The 15,328-nt window shown below is 46.5% G+C and overlaps 1 protein-coding gene across 1 annotated transcript; it reads right to left on the bottom strand.

The window, feature by feature from the left end:
- Window positions 1–242: 242 nt before the first annotated feature.
- Window positions 243–1,304, bottom strand: LOC101940985 (olfactory receptor 51G2-like). Its single transcript, XM_005311427.2, has one exon. The coding sequence runs from the start codon at window positions 1,302–1,304 to the stop codon at window positions 369–371; it is 936 nt and encodes a 311-aa protein (XP_005311484.2). The 3' UTR covers window positions 243–368.
- Window positions 1,305–15,328: the final 14,024 nt, after the last annotated feature.

The raw sequence follows: 15,328 nt of genomic DNA, 5'->3' as shown, positions 1-15,328 counted from the left end.
CTACCGAGAAGAAATAGTGCTACTTTTTGGAACTGCAACAGACTACTTTGGAAATGTCAGAGCAAAAGCAACCGTATCCCTTTCTTCCCAGCCAGAGATGGATTTGCAGTTGAGTTCATGGCTGCAGTGGGGATTGGGTGTAAGCAGTCTGCCAGATATTAAACTTTGAATTGAACTGCTCTGAATTGAACTCTGAATCGAACCACCACTCATTACTCCAGGTCTTAGACCCCACCTGAACCACTCTCTACAGAGTGGAGATCACTAGCTCATGTTGTCTCAGATGTAAGTGTCCAGGATGGAATAGGTGACCCATGTTTTTCATGTCCAATGTCAGCAGTGCTGGATCCAGGTGATGAACCGACTCTTTATTTGATGAACACCCTGATTATTCGCGCACGAAGGTGTTTGCTTTTCACGCTATATACAATTGGGTTCAGCAGGGGTGGGACCAGCAGGTAGAAATAGCCTAGGAGAATCTGAAGCAAGTGAGAAGAGCTATATCCAAATCTGTGTATCACAGACAAGCCAATTTCTGGTGTGAAGAAGAGCAGGACAGCGCAGAGGTGGGAGACGCAGGTGTTCAGGGCCCTGAGGCACTCCATGGGGGATGCGACGCTCAGCACTGTTTTGATGATCATCACATAAGAGAGAAAGATGAGCAAAAAATCCAACCCAACCGTTAAGAGTTTAACAGACAAGCCATAGATGCTGTTGACTGTGATGTCCGAACAAGCCATCTTCATGACCTCCTGGTGCAGGCAGTAGGAATGGGAGAGGACATTGGCTCGACAGTATTGGAACTGTTTCAGGAGAAAGGGGAGTGGGAATATTAGAGTCATCCATCTCAGCACAAACACCAGTCCCATTTTGGCTATTTTCGGTGGAGTTAAGATGGAAGCATATCTCAGTGGATTACAGATCGCAACAAAACGGTCAAAGGCCATCAGCAACAGCATGGAGGATTCAGTTAATGAAAGTGAGTGGATGAAGAAGATCTGGGCAAAACAGGCATCGAGGCTGATCTCCCTGGAGTTAAACAAGTATATGCCCAGTATCGTTGGCATGGTGGCTATGGATAAGCCAAGGTCTGTGATGGCCAACATGGAAAGTAAAATATACATAGGCTCATGGAGGCTTGGATCTGTTTTTATAATGAACAGAATGACTGAATTTCCGACTATCGAAATAACATACATTAAGCAGAAGGAGATAGAGATCCAGAGATAGACGTCTTCCTGTCCAGGTATCCCGGTAAGAAGGAACACTGCAAAGTTTAATTTGGTGTCATTGACAGATGGCATAATATATCAGGCTGGTCTGAGGAGTTTTGAGCTTTCCTTCCTGAAAAAAAAAAGAACAGGAGACTAGATAATATTTAACGAGACATCTTCCTGCTCTCAGTGGAAGACTAGAGACTCCCAGGAACTGAAGAAAGATCTGCAAAAATATTGTCTTGGATTTTCACCACCGATAGGAAGATAGGCATTGCCAGACTGGATCAGACCTGTCATCCATATAGCTGAGTATCCAGGGGCCACTTCCAGATACTGAAGAGGACGGTCCAAGAAGCTCTGTAATAGGCAGCTATGAGATAACCTGCTCCCAGGGAATGTTTTCCCCTGACACCCACTAATTAGAGACATGTTTTGTGATATAATCAGGAAGGTTTATACAAGACTCTTTTAAAAACCCTCATTACTGTAATTGAATTTTCTGCTTAGCCATATTACCATCCCTTCCCTCTTTGAAACTTTCTAAGTTCTTGGACCCATTGATATCTTGTGGCTCTGAGTTCCACAGCCTACTTGAGCACTATGTGATTTTACAGTTGCGACCTTCCTAAAGACACCCTTTCTGGCCCTCCACTTCTGAGTGTGGCCCTGTAGCAGGGTGGAGACCCGTTCCTGCCCTGAAGGGCTTGAAATCAGCCCTGGAAGATGGCTGAGACTGCGAGAGGGCTGCTGCTAGGAAAGCAGCAAGCCTTGGCTGATTGGGGAAGTGGCCGCAGCCACACCCCAATCAGGCCACAGCTGGCCTGTATAAAAAGGCTGGGAGCCAGGAGCTCAGAAGTCTCTCTCTGCATTCAGAGAGAGAAGGGCCTGGCTGTAGGGATATAGAGACAGGGTACCTGAGTGGAGCAGAGCTGGGGAAAGGCAGAGGAGCTGGGGAGCTCCAGCCTGGAAAGCCCCAGGCTGCGGCCTAGCATTGGGCTAAAAGGTACTGGGGGTTGCAGAGGGCAGCCCAGGGGTAGGCCAAGGCAGCAGGTCCAAACCCAACCTTGCCAGTGATGAGTGGCTGATACTGCAGTCTGCCCCAGGGCGTGGGGCTAGACGAGGACTGGCAGTAGCCTGATACTGAGGTGAGGTGGGGACAGTGAGTGGGGGTTCCCTGGGGAGGGGAGACCCTAAGACTGAGGGGTTACTGCTAGGGGGCAGCACCCCAGGTACAAGGGCACCGGGGTCCAGGGAGAACACAGGGGCCAGAGGACAGGCAGATCACTGGCCTGCAGAGGGCTCTCCGGAGCTGAAACAAGCTAATTCCAGGAAGTCACCAGCAGGAGGCGCCGCAGGGGTGAGTCCGCTCTTCTACAGGCCCATTGTATCATATGTATCACATTGTAAACACATGACAAGTGCATGGTGAAAACGGTCATTGTATTTGTCTGCCCTGCATAGAAGCTATTTATAAACATGTTTCATTGCCTCATTCTATACATTTTTTATTTCGTCCACTCCTGAGAGTCCAAATTATGTGTCACTGCCTCTTTCCAGCACATACGATAAATTCTCAGGTCCAGGTTCTGAAATCACTCAATGGCGTCACTCCAGATTTACATGTGTCAGTTCAATCAGAATAGATATGTATTAACTTTCCCTTACCAAATGTTCCCAGTGATACACTGTGACCCCCAAGGATCCCTCCAAGAGAAGCTGAAGTGCTTTGCCTGGTCAGTGTTGACAAAATCTAGAGAGTTTGATCATCCTGCAGCTTCTCTACCTCCTCACAGGACCTGCATCCTCTCCCCATGCAAGGGTCTCTATATACCTGGCAAACACAGACAGTTACTTCCGCTTTGGAGGATGGTGGAGGGGGGGTTGGCTTCACTCATGGGTGAATAGTGCAAACACTAGGTTTTCACTAATATCTAGTTGAGTGTGAAGTTATTTCAGCCATGCTTGTGTAAGATGTGATGGGCAAAAATTACATACAACCACTATTACATTCCCCTTTCCTGGGTCTCAGCTCTACTTTTTGCTGAAACACAAACCAGCAGTTCTGTTCTCACAGGACTTTTTGGAAAGTGTTGCACAGTTTTCCAGAGGGATTGTGTTCATGACCCTGAATGTAAGTGTTAGAAACAGCCTCTAGTCAGTTACCAGGAGACAGTATCATGCAATTGTTCACTGAACAAAGAGTTAATAGCACAAACTCATTGCAAACAGTATGTGGAGCACTTCTGAAATATTTTCTAAAGCAAAAGCCATTAAGCAGTAAAGTTTCCATTGCTCCTTCCTGTAGAGATTCCAACAACTCTGCTGCTGGCTTTCAATATACCTGCATGTCATGAACGTTTGATTTATAAAATTTGTCTTACAATGAAAAGTTTTGGAATAACATTTACAAATCTGTACTTTAGTACACACATGTCGACCCAGTCTTTCCCCTCTGAGCTGCTTTCAGAGATGATTTCTCAGGTTACAGTGGGACTTAAAATGTAGCGTCTGTCATCTGGATTTCTTCAGAACCTGAACAGATTGCGCATTTCAGCCCTCATTCGGCCCCTTCTCAGCAAACAAAAGTCTAGTAGCTCCTCTGTCCCTGGGTTAATAGCTGACTGGGTCTCCTCAGGTTCTGTTCTGTCAGTCTGCAGCCTGTATCCAGAGTGGTAACAGGCACTGGGATCAGTATAGAAAATATTCATTCTCTGAGCTCTCGCACTCTAGTACAGAGTAACCCCAGCATGGTTAACAAGAAATAGATTTCAAAGTCAATTGCATGAGAATTCATTGAAATGGAACTTCATTTCGCACACAAAAGTAGTCTATTGCACTTTCTCACTCTGACTGTCTATGTCCTGTTTTCATAAAATCCATACCACCAGGGAACGGGATTGGGACAGACCTGGAGCTGAGCTGCCATAACAAATGTGTACGTTAAAGAGAGTTCTGGGGATGTTTGCTGCACAGCTGTATTGTGTTAACAATTGGGATGTTTATGTTATGGCGATATTAGGTGAAACCAGTATGGCATCTCATAGTTTATTAAGAGTTTGCTGGGGAAAAAAAGGAAGGGAAGTAACAATGCAAGAAAACCCATCGCTCAGTCTGTCCAGAGATGGGGCAGCTGTTGCTGAGAAGCTCTTCAGACTGACCCTCAAAGAAACTGCCGGAGAAGTCTGAAGGCCCTTGGCCTGCCTGGATCCCTATTAGAGTTTCAGGGCTTGGGGTCCAGACAGCGTACAGACAGTTCTTTGAAAATCATCTTATTCTCCCATGTAACACTTTCTTCCTACTGTTCAGATTAAGCAGCATTTTGATTTGGGAAGGCTGCCTGGTCACTTGTCTCACCACTAGTTACAGGCTCCCAAAGGGAAAAAACACAGGTGCCGAACCCACTCAGACCTGCTCGGCAAGCACAGTTGACCCGCAGTGTTTTGTAGCCCAGTGGGTGCATTGTAGGATTCCACCCCATGAGAGGGCAGGGTCCGAGGCCTGACATCTGGCACTTAGACACCAGAGAGGGGGCAGAGATGCCAATAGCCCAATACCACAGAGCAAGACAGCTTTGAATTCCTGCCTTCACAATAAAGTCAGAGAATAAAATAAGTGAAAATGCATTTGCTGATAAAATTTCCAGGAGCAAATACACTTGAGGAAATTTAGGAACTAGTTCCTGATATTCCGTGGGGCCTCTTCTCGCTCAGCCCTGGCAGTATCGGGCCCAGTGCACACGGCACTGGTAGAAAAGGGACCTCTTGAAAAATCCTGACTCGAGGCATTGGGGTTTTAGCACTCTGAGTTCTCTTCAATGCTCAGATTTCTGGGTAGCCTAAATGAACCACCATGGAGCATGGGCAGATGCACATTTTAAAGATAGTGAAATGTACCAACCTGCCAACGTACCCAATTCCTGCTAGACGGGGAGTCGCTGACACCAGAAGTCCTCACCCTAAAGGACAAGGAGTCATCAAAGAGGTTGCACGGGCAGCGGGCAGTATCTGTTCAGACACGGAGGGAACTGTGTTTATGAAGGATGTTTGCACCTTTCCTTTGGGGCCACTTGGCCATCAGGGAACGTCTGCTGCTTGGCTTAGTGTGCACCAGCTTTAACCCCCCTCACGGCCAATGGCAAACTGCAGGAGGCTAATTCACAGGGGACGCGGGGTGATGTTTCCCAACTGGACTGCAGTCCCAGCCCTACTGCAGGCTCTATTCCTGGAAGCCAGGCTTGTTGTCAGTGTTCATATGGTTCCGATTAGTCACAGGGCTACCTCGGGGGCAGCCGAGTGGTAATGATGATGTTGTCACAGCTGTGATCTTGCTGAAATAAAATAAAATAGAATAATAATATGGGGCCTGATTACCCTCTGACACACCCCTTTCCTGCATTCCAAACCCAGGGTGCAGGCCAGTGACTCCCTACATGGAAATTCCCCTCAGATCGTTCCAGGAGGGGGGTCCCTTCCCTTCTCCCTAAGGAATGAAAATGGGGACCCAGAATCCAGGGATCCCCAAAGTTATGCACAGATCTGAGTGATTCACTTTGAACAAGGCCCACCCCCCACTCACAATCTCTGTGCCTCTACATCATCTCTAGGACCCTCTCCAGCTCCCTGCTACCACAGGCTCATCAGAGAAGTGCTACCAGGGTCTGTCAGAGTAGCCACTACCCACAGGATCTGCTGTACAGGGTGAAGGCGGCTGCAAACTGATGGGAAGGCTGGTTATAGTAGCTGATGTGCGCAATACCCCAGCCATAGACTGGTCGGGAAGTTTAAACCTTTCCATACCCAGAGTGCAGCCATAGACTCTCCCCGTGCAACCTTTGTTTATGTTACGAGGAAGAGGCAGATGAAAAGCCTCCAATTTTGGGGGGGGATCCAAGTAGCTGCTGTTGGGCAGAATCATGGCAGTTATCCGTTTTCTATGAAAATTCACCACAAAAAATGGATGAAAAGAAAACATTTTAGTTTGGTCAATATTTTCCCGAGGCAGCAACTCTAGCCCCCTCCCCCTGCTCTCAGTCTCCCACAGAACCTCTCACACTGAACCTCTCCTGGCCATCTGGTAGGGTGGCTATGCCAGCTGTATAACAGAGGGAGCTCCTAGAAATGGCTTGTCTACAGCAGCCCATCCATCAGTTGAACAATTGAGGAACATTAAAACGGCCACATTGGGTCAGACCAATGGTCCATCTAGCCTAGTGTCCTGTCTTCTGACAGTGGCCGGTGTAGACACTTCAGTGGAATGAACAAAACAGGGCAATTATCGAGTGATCCATCCCCTGTTGTCTGTTCCCAGTTTTGGGCAATCAGACATTTAGAGACACTCAGAGAATGGGGATGTGTTCCAAACCATCTTGGCTACTAGCTATTGTTGGACCTCTCCTCCATCAATTTATCTATTTTTTTTTTACCAGTTATGTTTTTGGCCTTCACAACGTCCCCTGGCAATCTGCAGTGTGTGAAAAAATGCATTTGTTTTAAACCTGCTGTCTATTAACTTCATTGGGTGACTCCTGGTTTTTGTGAAGGGGTAAATAACACTTCCTTATTCACTTTCTCCACACCACTCATAGTTTTATAGACCTCTATCATATCTCCCCTTATTCATTTTTTTCAAGCTGAAATGTCTCAGTTTGATTAATCTCTCCTCATATGGTAGCCGTTCCATATCCCTAATCATTTTTGTTGCCCTTTTCTTAACCTTTTCCAATTCCAATTTTTTTTTTTAATCGGGGGGACCGCATCAGAACACAGTATTCAAAATATGGACATACCTTGGATTTATATACAGACAATATGATATTTTCTGTCTTACTATCTATCCCTTTCTTAATTATTCCCAGCATTCTGTTCGCTTTTTTGACTGCCGCTGCACACTGAGTGAATGTTTTCAGAGAATGTCCACAATGACTCCAAGATCTCTCTCTTGAGTGGTAACAGCTAATTTAGATCCCATCATTTTCTAGGTATAGTTGGGATTATGTTTTCCAAAGTGCATTACTTTGTATTTATCCACATTGAATTTCATCTGCCATTTTGTTTCCCAGTCACCCAGTTTTGTAAGATCCCTTTGTCACTCTTTGTAATCTCCTTCGATTTAAGTATACCGAGTAGTTTTAAATCATCTGCAAATTTTGCCATCTCACTGTTTACTCCTTTTTCCAGATTACTTATAAATATGTTGAACAGCATTGGTTCCAGTACACATCTCTGTGGGACAACACTATTTAACTCTTTCTCTTCTAAAAACGGATAATTTCTTCCTACCCTATGTTTCCTATCTTTTAACCAGTTACTGATCCATGAGAGAACCTCCTTCTTATCCCATGACTGCTTATTTTGCTTAAGATTCTTAAGAGCCTTTAGGGACCTAGCCAAAAGCATTTCTGTAAGTTCAAATACACTATATTCCCAGATCACCCTTGTCCACACATTTATTGACCCCTGAAAAGAAATTCTGTTCTTTACTATAGTTTCAACCATTTGCCTGGTACTGAAGTTTGGCTTATTAGCCTGTATTGCCAGGATCAGCCTTTTAAAAAGATCAGCATCGCATTAGCTATCTGCTAGTCATCTCGTACAGAGCCTGTTTTAAGTGATGGGCTACATACCACAGTTAGTAGTTCTGCAATTTCACATTTGAGTTTTTTTCAGAACTCATGGGTGATACCATCTGGTCCTGGTCAGGGACGCCAAAAGCGGGTTCGGGCCCCGGTGAAAAAATTTTTTGGGTCCCCCAGCTAGGGCAGACCGGCTAAACAGGGCCGACGACGGGGGGGAGCCGGGGAAGCCGGGCCCGGAATTTTTTTGGGCCCCCCAGCAAGGGCAGACTGGTTAAACAGGGCCGATGAGAGGGGTGGGGGGAAAGCCGGGGAAGCTGGGCTCCGGGCCCCCTTCCAGACTGCCGGGCCCCGGTAATTTATACTTGTTCTCCCCCCCCACCCCCCATCGGCCCTGGTCCTGGTGACTTTTTACTGTTTAATTGATCCGTTTGTTCCAAAACCTTATTTACTGACACCTGGGAGAGTTCCTCAGATTTGTCACCAAAAAAGAATAACTCAGGAGACTCTCTGTCAAATCTTCTGCAGTGAAGACAGATGCAAATAATTCATTTAGCCTCTCAGCAACAGCCTCATCTTCCTTCTGTGCTCCTTTAACACCTTGATCAATTAGTAACCCCACTGATTGTTTGGCACACTTCATGCTTCTGACGTACTTTGAAAAATATTTACTGTTAATTTTTGTGACTTTTGCCAGTTGCTCTTCAGATCTCTTGAACTTTGTACGCATTATCACCAGCCCAGTTCAACAAGTATGAGTCACCCCCCCAAAACATTGGATTAAAATAATAAGTTTTTAAAATATGCTAATGTGGGGTTCATTTGCATTTGCATTTGATTTCTGAGCCTTTGGGGTCACCTGATTCAGGGTTTCTAGCTTTTCTGCAACTCACTTTTTAAAATAAACTCTTTTAAGAAACATGAAAGCTGAGATTCCTGTGCGGTCTCTTGATCCCAGAAGTTGGGGCTTTCGGAGACAGGAAATAGCGCAACACTTTCTATAAAGTCCCAAGTTGGGTCGCTACTGGCCGTACCTCAAGCGGAGCACCCACAAATGAAAGCACTGAGGGTTAGTTAGTGGACATTTCTGGTCACACCGTCCATCAGTGGCAGAGATGTTGTGCTCCTCTGTATTGGGCTACAGAGTCCCCATTTGTAAGGACGAAGGTTACGCCACAGACATAACATGGATGGGCTAGCGGAGTCACTGGGTACCTCAGGCATAGCTCATAGGGTCTCCTCCTTTTTCTCAAGCATTAGACATGCACACACCAGCTCAGCAAGGCCATGGACATTCTTAATAGAAAGTGGCATGACTCCAGCCCAACTCCAAATGCCTGCTGCTAGTTCCACATTGGACACAAACAACCCCCTCTCCCAGATCCAGCGACCCCCAAACTTGTTGATGTTGGAAATTTGGGTGCAGGGTGTGAGGTCTAGCTCCAGCGCTAGAGCGGCTCTCAGTGCTCATGCAGAGGGTGGGGTCAGTATCAGACCGAGGGGCAGCCCAGCAGGGCTCTGTTCAGCCAGGCAACTCTCTCCAGATCCATCGCTCTCTGAAAGCATCTCCTGATTCCCCCTCTTACTGCCGAGCTGCAGGAGGGGCCCAGAACTCCCTTGTCAAAGGGGGCTGTGCTAATGACAGGCCTCATCACCAAGGGGTGTTGGGAGAGTTCAGGTTCTCTACCCAATACCCCAAATCATCCTTACGAGGAACAGAGCTGAAATCTCTCTAAGGCACTTAGCTCTGGCCCCAATTATTGTAACATCCGAGCACCTCATAATTTGTAACATATTTACCAGTATAACACCCCATGCAGTAGGGCCATGCTACTAACATCACTGGGCAGATACCAAGGCCAGAAGGCACCACTGTGATCCTCTATTCTGACTCCCTGTATAGCACAGGCCAGAGACCTGCCTCAAAATAACTCCTAAGGCAGAGCTGTTAGAACAACATCCTGCCTTGATTTAACAGTTCTCAGTGATGGAGAATCTACCATGGCCATTCATAAATTATTCCAAAGGTTAACTATCCTCACTGTTTAAAAAAAAAGAAATTACACCTTAGGGTATGTTTACACTGGCAGAGGTTTTTTTGCTGATTTTTTTTAATATGGAGATATACTTATTTCATAGAGCTGGAAGGGACCCTGAAAGATCATTGAGTCCAGCCCCCTGCTTTCACTAGCAGGACCAAGTACTGATTTTGCCTCAGATCCCTAAGTGTACCCCTCAAGTACTGAACTCACAACCCTAGGTTTAGCTCAAACCACTGAGCTATCCCTCCTGGGACTCTTGGAGGTGGAGGTGGAGTTGCCACCTACAATAGCCCCCAAAGCCCTATAAAAATGGCAGGCTGAGCACCGGAGCAACATTTTTCCTCCCTCGCCTTGAGGAAGGTGTTCCTCGGCTCCTTCATCTTTGCTCTGCACTGCAGCATGTCCCAGTCATATCCCTTTTCGCACAAGCTGCATGCAGTCTAGCTCAACGTATCAAAAATCCTATGGCTGGAGTGCAGCTGGGACTGGAACCCTCCTTTCCCCAAACACTGAACAGATCCAGTCGCTCAGGAGTGGTCCAAGTGGGAGATTGTTTGCTGAGCGGAGCTGCCGTGGTCAGCTGGACAGAAGAGATATGAGTTCTCCACACTGAGCAAACGGGAAAGGGAATTTCAAAATTCTTTATAGGGGAGGGGCGTATAGTTGCTCACCTTGGGGCAGGGCAGCAGAGTTAAAACTGCTGACCAGAGTGGTCAGGATGGGCATTGTGGGACACCTTACGGAGACCAATAACAGAGCTAACATCAAACACAGTGTTTACACTGGCAATATGGCGCTACGGCCTCAGTGCAAAAAGCCTTATGACTCTCCTCGGGGTGGGTTTTATTACAGAGTTACAATTGAGGAGTTTCAGCACACAAAATGGTTTTGCAGTGTGTACACCTCTGCTGTTTTAGTCACAAAAGCTGCCATTTGGCGAAAAAAAATTGTCAGTGTAGACCAGGCCTTAGTTCCAGTCTGAATTTGTTTAACTTCAGCTTCTACTCATTGGATTGTGCTATAAATTTCTCTGCTAGATTGAAGAGCCCATTGTTAAACATTGGTTCCTCATGTAGTTATTTACAGACTGTGATCAAGTCACCCCTTAACCTTCTCTTTGTTAAGCTAAATAGACTGAGCTCCTGGAGTCTATCACTCGAAGGCAGGTTTTCTAATGCCTTAATCATTCTTGTGGCTCTTCTCTGACCCATCTTCAATTTATCAACACCCTTCTTGAACTGTAGACACCAGAACTGGAAACACTATTCTATTCCAGCAGTGCTCGCAACAGTGCCAAATACTCCACTCCTACTCAAGATTCCCATGGTTGTACCTCCTGGATAGGCAATCATTTATAGTCCATTCCATCGTGTCATCAGTACTTTGTCTTTGTTTACTCGGCCTTTTACCCATGCAATTCCAAAGAATCAATCCTGGGCAGGCCACCATGATCTAAGGAATGCCATTTCCTCCGGTTTTTATCCATAGCAGTCCATCTGGTGTTGTTTCCTTATCTGCTGACTCTCCACTTTTTCCAAGGACACACAACAAAGGTGTTTAGTATAGAGAGTTCTCACCACTTAACCTTTAAGTTCTCACTTTGGTTGCCAAAATGCAGGTCAAAGCAGGTCATGCACTCATGTTCCAGCCACACTCCAGCCACATTAGGCCCCATGACCTGTAACATATTACATGTGTGTGTGTATATATATATACACACACACATCCCCAACAAGGAAGCCAGTTCTTCTGAGTCCAAGGTTGGCACTTTAACCCCTGAATCAACCTTCCTCTCTGGGGCTAGTGACTGAGGTGGGGGAAGCTGGCAGTTCAGCATGCTGAGATTACCAGAAACTCAGGGAATTAAACTCCTGTGATATCACTAAACAGGAACCCAAGAACAATTCCTTTTCCAGACAATAACACTGAGTCATGCTTTCTCCTGAATCTATTGAGGGACAAATCCATCGGCCAGGACACAGAGCAGAGTCATAGTGGACAAGCAACTCCACATGAGCTCCCATTGTGACATAAAATGGGCTAATGTGACCCATCAGGACATAGGCCTGGAAAGGACCTCCTGGGTCAATGAGTCCATTTCCCTGCTATGGCAGGTGACCCCCAGCATATCATCTGGTACATAAACCTGTCAAGCTCCATCCTAAACCAGCTGGCTTGTTTGCCTCCCACTGCTCCTGTTGGGTGGCTGTTCCAGAAACCCCCTGGTTGGATGGTCAGAAACCTTCTTCTCCTTTCCAGCCTCAGTTTACTCCTGGCCAGTTTCTCCCCATTTGTTCTTTTGCCAACACTGTCCTCTAGCTTCAAAAGCTTATCTGCCTCCCTGGTGTTTAACACACACCCCTCCCCAATATACTTATAGAGCAATCGAATCCCTGCTCAGCCTGTGTTGTGTTAGGCTAAACCAACCAAGCTCTTTTATTCTCCTCGTAATACAGGTCCTCTGTTGCCCTGATCATCCTAGGAGCCCTTCTCTGCACCTCCTCCAGTTTAAATTAATCTTTCTGGAATAGGAGTGACCAGAATTTTACACAGTTTACCAGAGGAGGTCTCATTGGTGCCTTGTATAAGGATATTAATACTTCCTTATCTCAACTTATTCTAGGATCCTTATTCTAGGATCTCATCTGCCTTGTTCATAGCCACAACATATTGGTGGCTCACAGTCATCTTGGATGTTGCCTGATTTTAGGAGATTAATATTATTAATTTGGATAATATGGGTTATAGGTTTGACAATTAATCTCACCAGAAGATAATAAGGTTCTTGTCCCAGAATCAGGCTACACAGAGTTTGCAAAGGGCCCACGGGGGTATGACAGGACGCTCACACGAGATAAATATAATCTTAAAAACTTTATTGAGATAAATGGAATAGTACTCAGATAGTAACTAAATGGTAAAATAATCAGAGTTACAAATGTAGCACTATTATTCTAAAGATACATATGGTATTATACACTATAAAGCTTTTGCTTAATATACTCACACCCTTCCTTGATAACTTGATGGTAAGAGACAAAGGTTCAGGTTCCTCAATTCTTGAGTGGAAGATACAGAGCTTAGGAGAAGGTAAAGCTAAGAGCTATTGAAGCTAACTTAGATTTTCAGGTAACTAACTGACTTCAAGCTTAAAAATTAAAATTAACAGACTAATAAACTAATAAAGTAAGAATGAAGAAGCATGGATCTTAGAAAACTTAGTAAACAATCTCTAAAAAGAAGAACAGGAGTACTTGTGGCACCTTAGAGACTAACAAATTTATTAGAGCATAAGCTTTCGTGGACTACAGCCCAAAGCTCAGAAGCGCAGAAAAACAAGTTCTCTTGGCAAGTTGTGTCACCCCTTCTTATAGAGCAAGGGTGCTTGAGCCATCCTTCTAGATCCAAATTTATTCTCCCCACCCACAAAAATGTTAGGGTTGGTATGTTTGTACGTGATGACATATGCATACATATTAATGACATTCGATCATTCTCACATCTATTACTTTTGTTTTGAGCAGATTGTTATATTGGTTGCAACTTGAACAAGTTGCTCCTCTGAATGCTGATAGGCACTCAACAAGGATAGATGCTGGCCAAGAGGAATTTGGATTGTCACAGTAAAACCAGGATATATGGTCTCTTTCCCCTGTAAACCAGGTACTTTCCAGTCTTGCGGGAAATCTCAGAATTCTCCCACTCTTCGAGCTGGCTACAACAGCCCATCTATGCTAAATGCTGATCATCAAGCAGGTCCGCCATAACACCTCAGTCTCTTCCCTTCGGGTGCTTGTGACCAGAGCTATACAGTCACCCCAGCCTCCTTAAAACAAAGAGCAAACAGCACAAAGCATTAGAGAAAATGGTTTTAAAATAACAGGCAGCTGTCACACATCTACACTGATTGCTGCAACCTAAGTTAGACAGGCTTTGCTCTTGAATTAGAGAAACGGAACTGGCCAAAGGTGCAGGAGTCACGGGGCTTCCCAGAAGCAGCTGTCACAGGAGGCTGTGATAAGAAGCCTTTTATAGACCAATGCCAGAGGTGTTGCTCTGTGGGACCCTGATATAGCCCCATCCTCTTCTTTTACTCATACTTTTACCATACTGTTGCTGGGGTCAGCTTCGGTTCAGGCTTGCTGCACCCCACACTTCTCCTTTTCCCCTGAGGCCCCATACCCTGCCCCATCTCTTCCCACTAGGCCCTGCCCCCTTCTCCTCCCCTTCCCCCGAGGCTCTGCACCCTGGCCAGTTCGGAACCAGCCCATGCTAAGAGCTGCCTCAGAAGCTCAGGCTGCTGTGGGGAGCCTCAGACTCTCCACCATCCCTGGGTTGAACATCCTGGGAAGCAGGAACAGAGGCTGGGGGCTTCTCTTGGGTCCCCCAGCTCCTTGCCCAGGGTAGGCAGAGAGTCTGGAGCTCCTCGCAGTTGCTCTAGCTCACTGGGCAGCTTTTCCATCACCTGACACTGGCTTCTGGCCTGGAGATGGGGTAGAGCCTCGTATCTTTGGTAGAAGGAAGGATGGGGTCTTGGGGAAAGAGATGGGGCAGAAGAGCGGCAGGGGTGGGGTCACAGAGGGGACAGGGCTTCTATATATATCCTGCTTTTGTCTTTTGACTAAGTAGTCACCCTACACTGAATGGGCTGGGCTGGGATAGGAGCTAGCTGTGCCCCTGTGGGGGAGTCGAGGACTATCTCCACCCCTGCAGCAGGGCAAACAGAGGGGAGGAGTAGGAGGGAATCTGAGATTGAGTCTCTTGCCAGGACTCCTGTTTGTCAGATCCTCACACACACGCACATTGGCTCTGCCTCGGTGGGGAATGGGCTCGGCCTGTGTACTGTATGCAGAGCCATCAACAGCGCTGCCTACATGGCTTCTCCTGGGGCTCTGGTGTTAATCATGTCTCTGACATGACTCAGTCACAAGCACCTGGCTGAGGGCATAGGGGATGGGTGGGTGTCCATGCCCCTTGAACAGCCCTTGTCCACAGCTGGTGCAGCCCACATGGATCACACAGAACCCAGAGCGCTCAGGAAGGGCCAGGACTGTGACTGCACAACATCTCTGCAGCTTTCTTCATGGTCCCTCAATGTTTAACCAGAGACGGAAGAATGACAGGCCAGGTGTAATGGGAAACAACATCCACATCCCTTCTCTTTATTGACCTGTATCTACAGGAATTCTGAAGTTGGAACAGCCACTGATACGGCTATTTATGGGCCAGACTCCTACCGGTGCCCTGGCTCTCCACAAACACATTCAATTTTTAAATGCTGCTGCCTGCCTTGGTCTCCTTCCCCCAGTGCACTGTCCTCCTTCACCAGTGGGTGGGGACAGACCCTCTCCCACTACTCCAGGCCTTAGACCCCTTCAGAACCTCTCTCTACAGAGTGGAGATCAGTAGCTCATTTCATTTTCGATGTAAGGTGGTCGTGGCCCATGTTTTTCATGGGCTGTGTCACCAGTTCTGGAGCCAGGTGATGAACTCACCCT

Source organism: Chrysemys picta, chromosome 1 (genome assembly GCF_011386835.1).
Source record: "Chrysemys picta bellii isolate R12L10 chromosome 1, ASM1138683v2, whole genome shotgun sequence".
Classification (NCBI taxonomy): Eukaryota; Metazoa; Chordata; order Testudines; family Emydidae; genus Chrysemys; species Chrysemys picta.
Note: the sequence above shows the minus strand (reverse complement) of the source record. Positions and strands in the feature narration are given on the sequence as shown.

Coding starts and splice junctions, on each gene's coding strand:
- LOC101940985 (XM_005311427.2), bottom strand. CDS start 1,304: ATGCCATCTGTCAATGACACCAAATTAAACTTTGCAGTGTTCCTTCTT.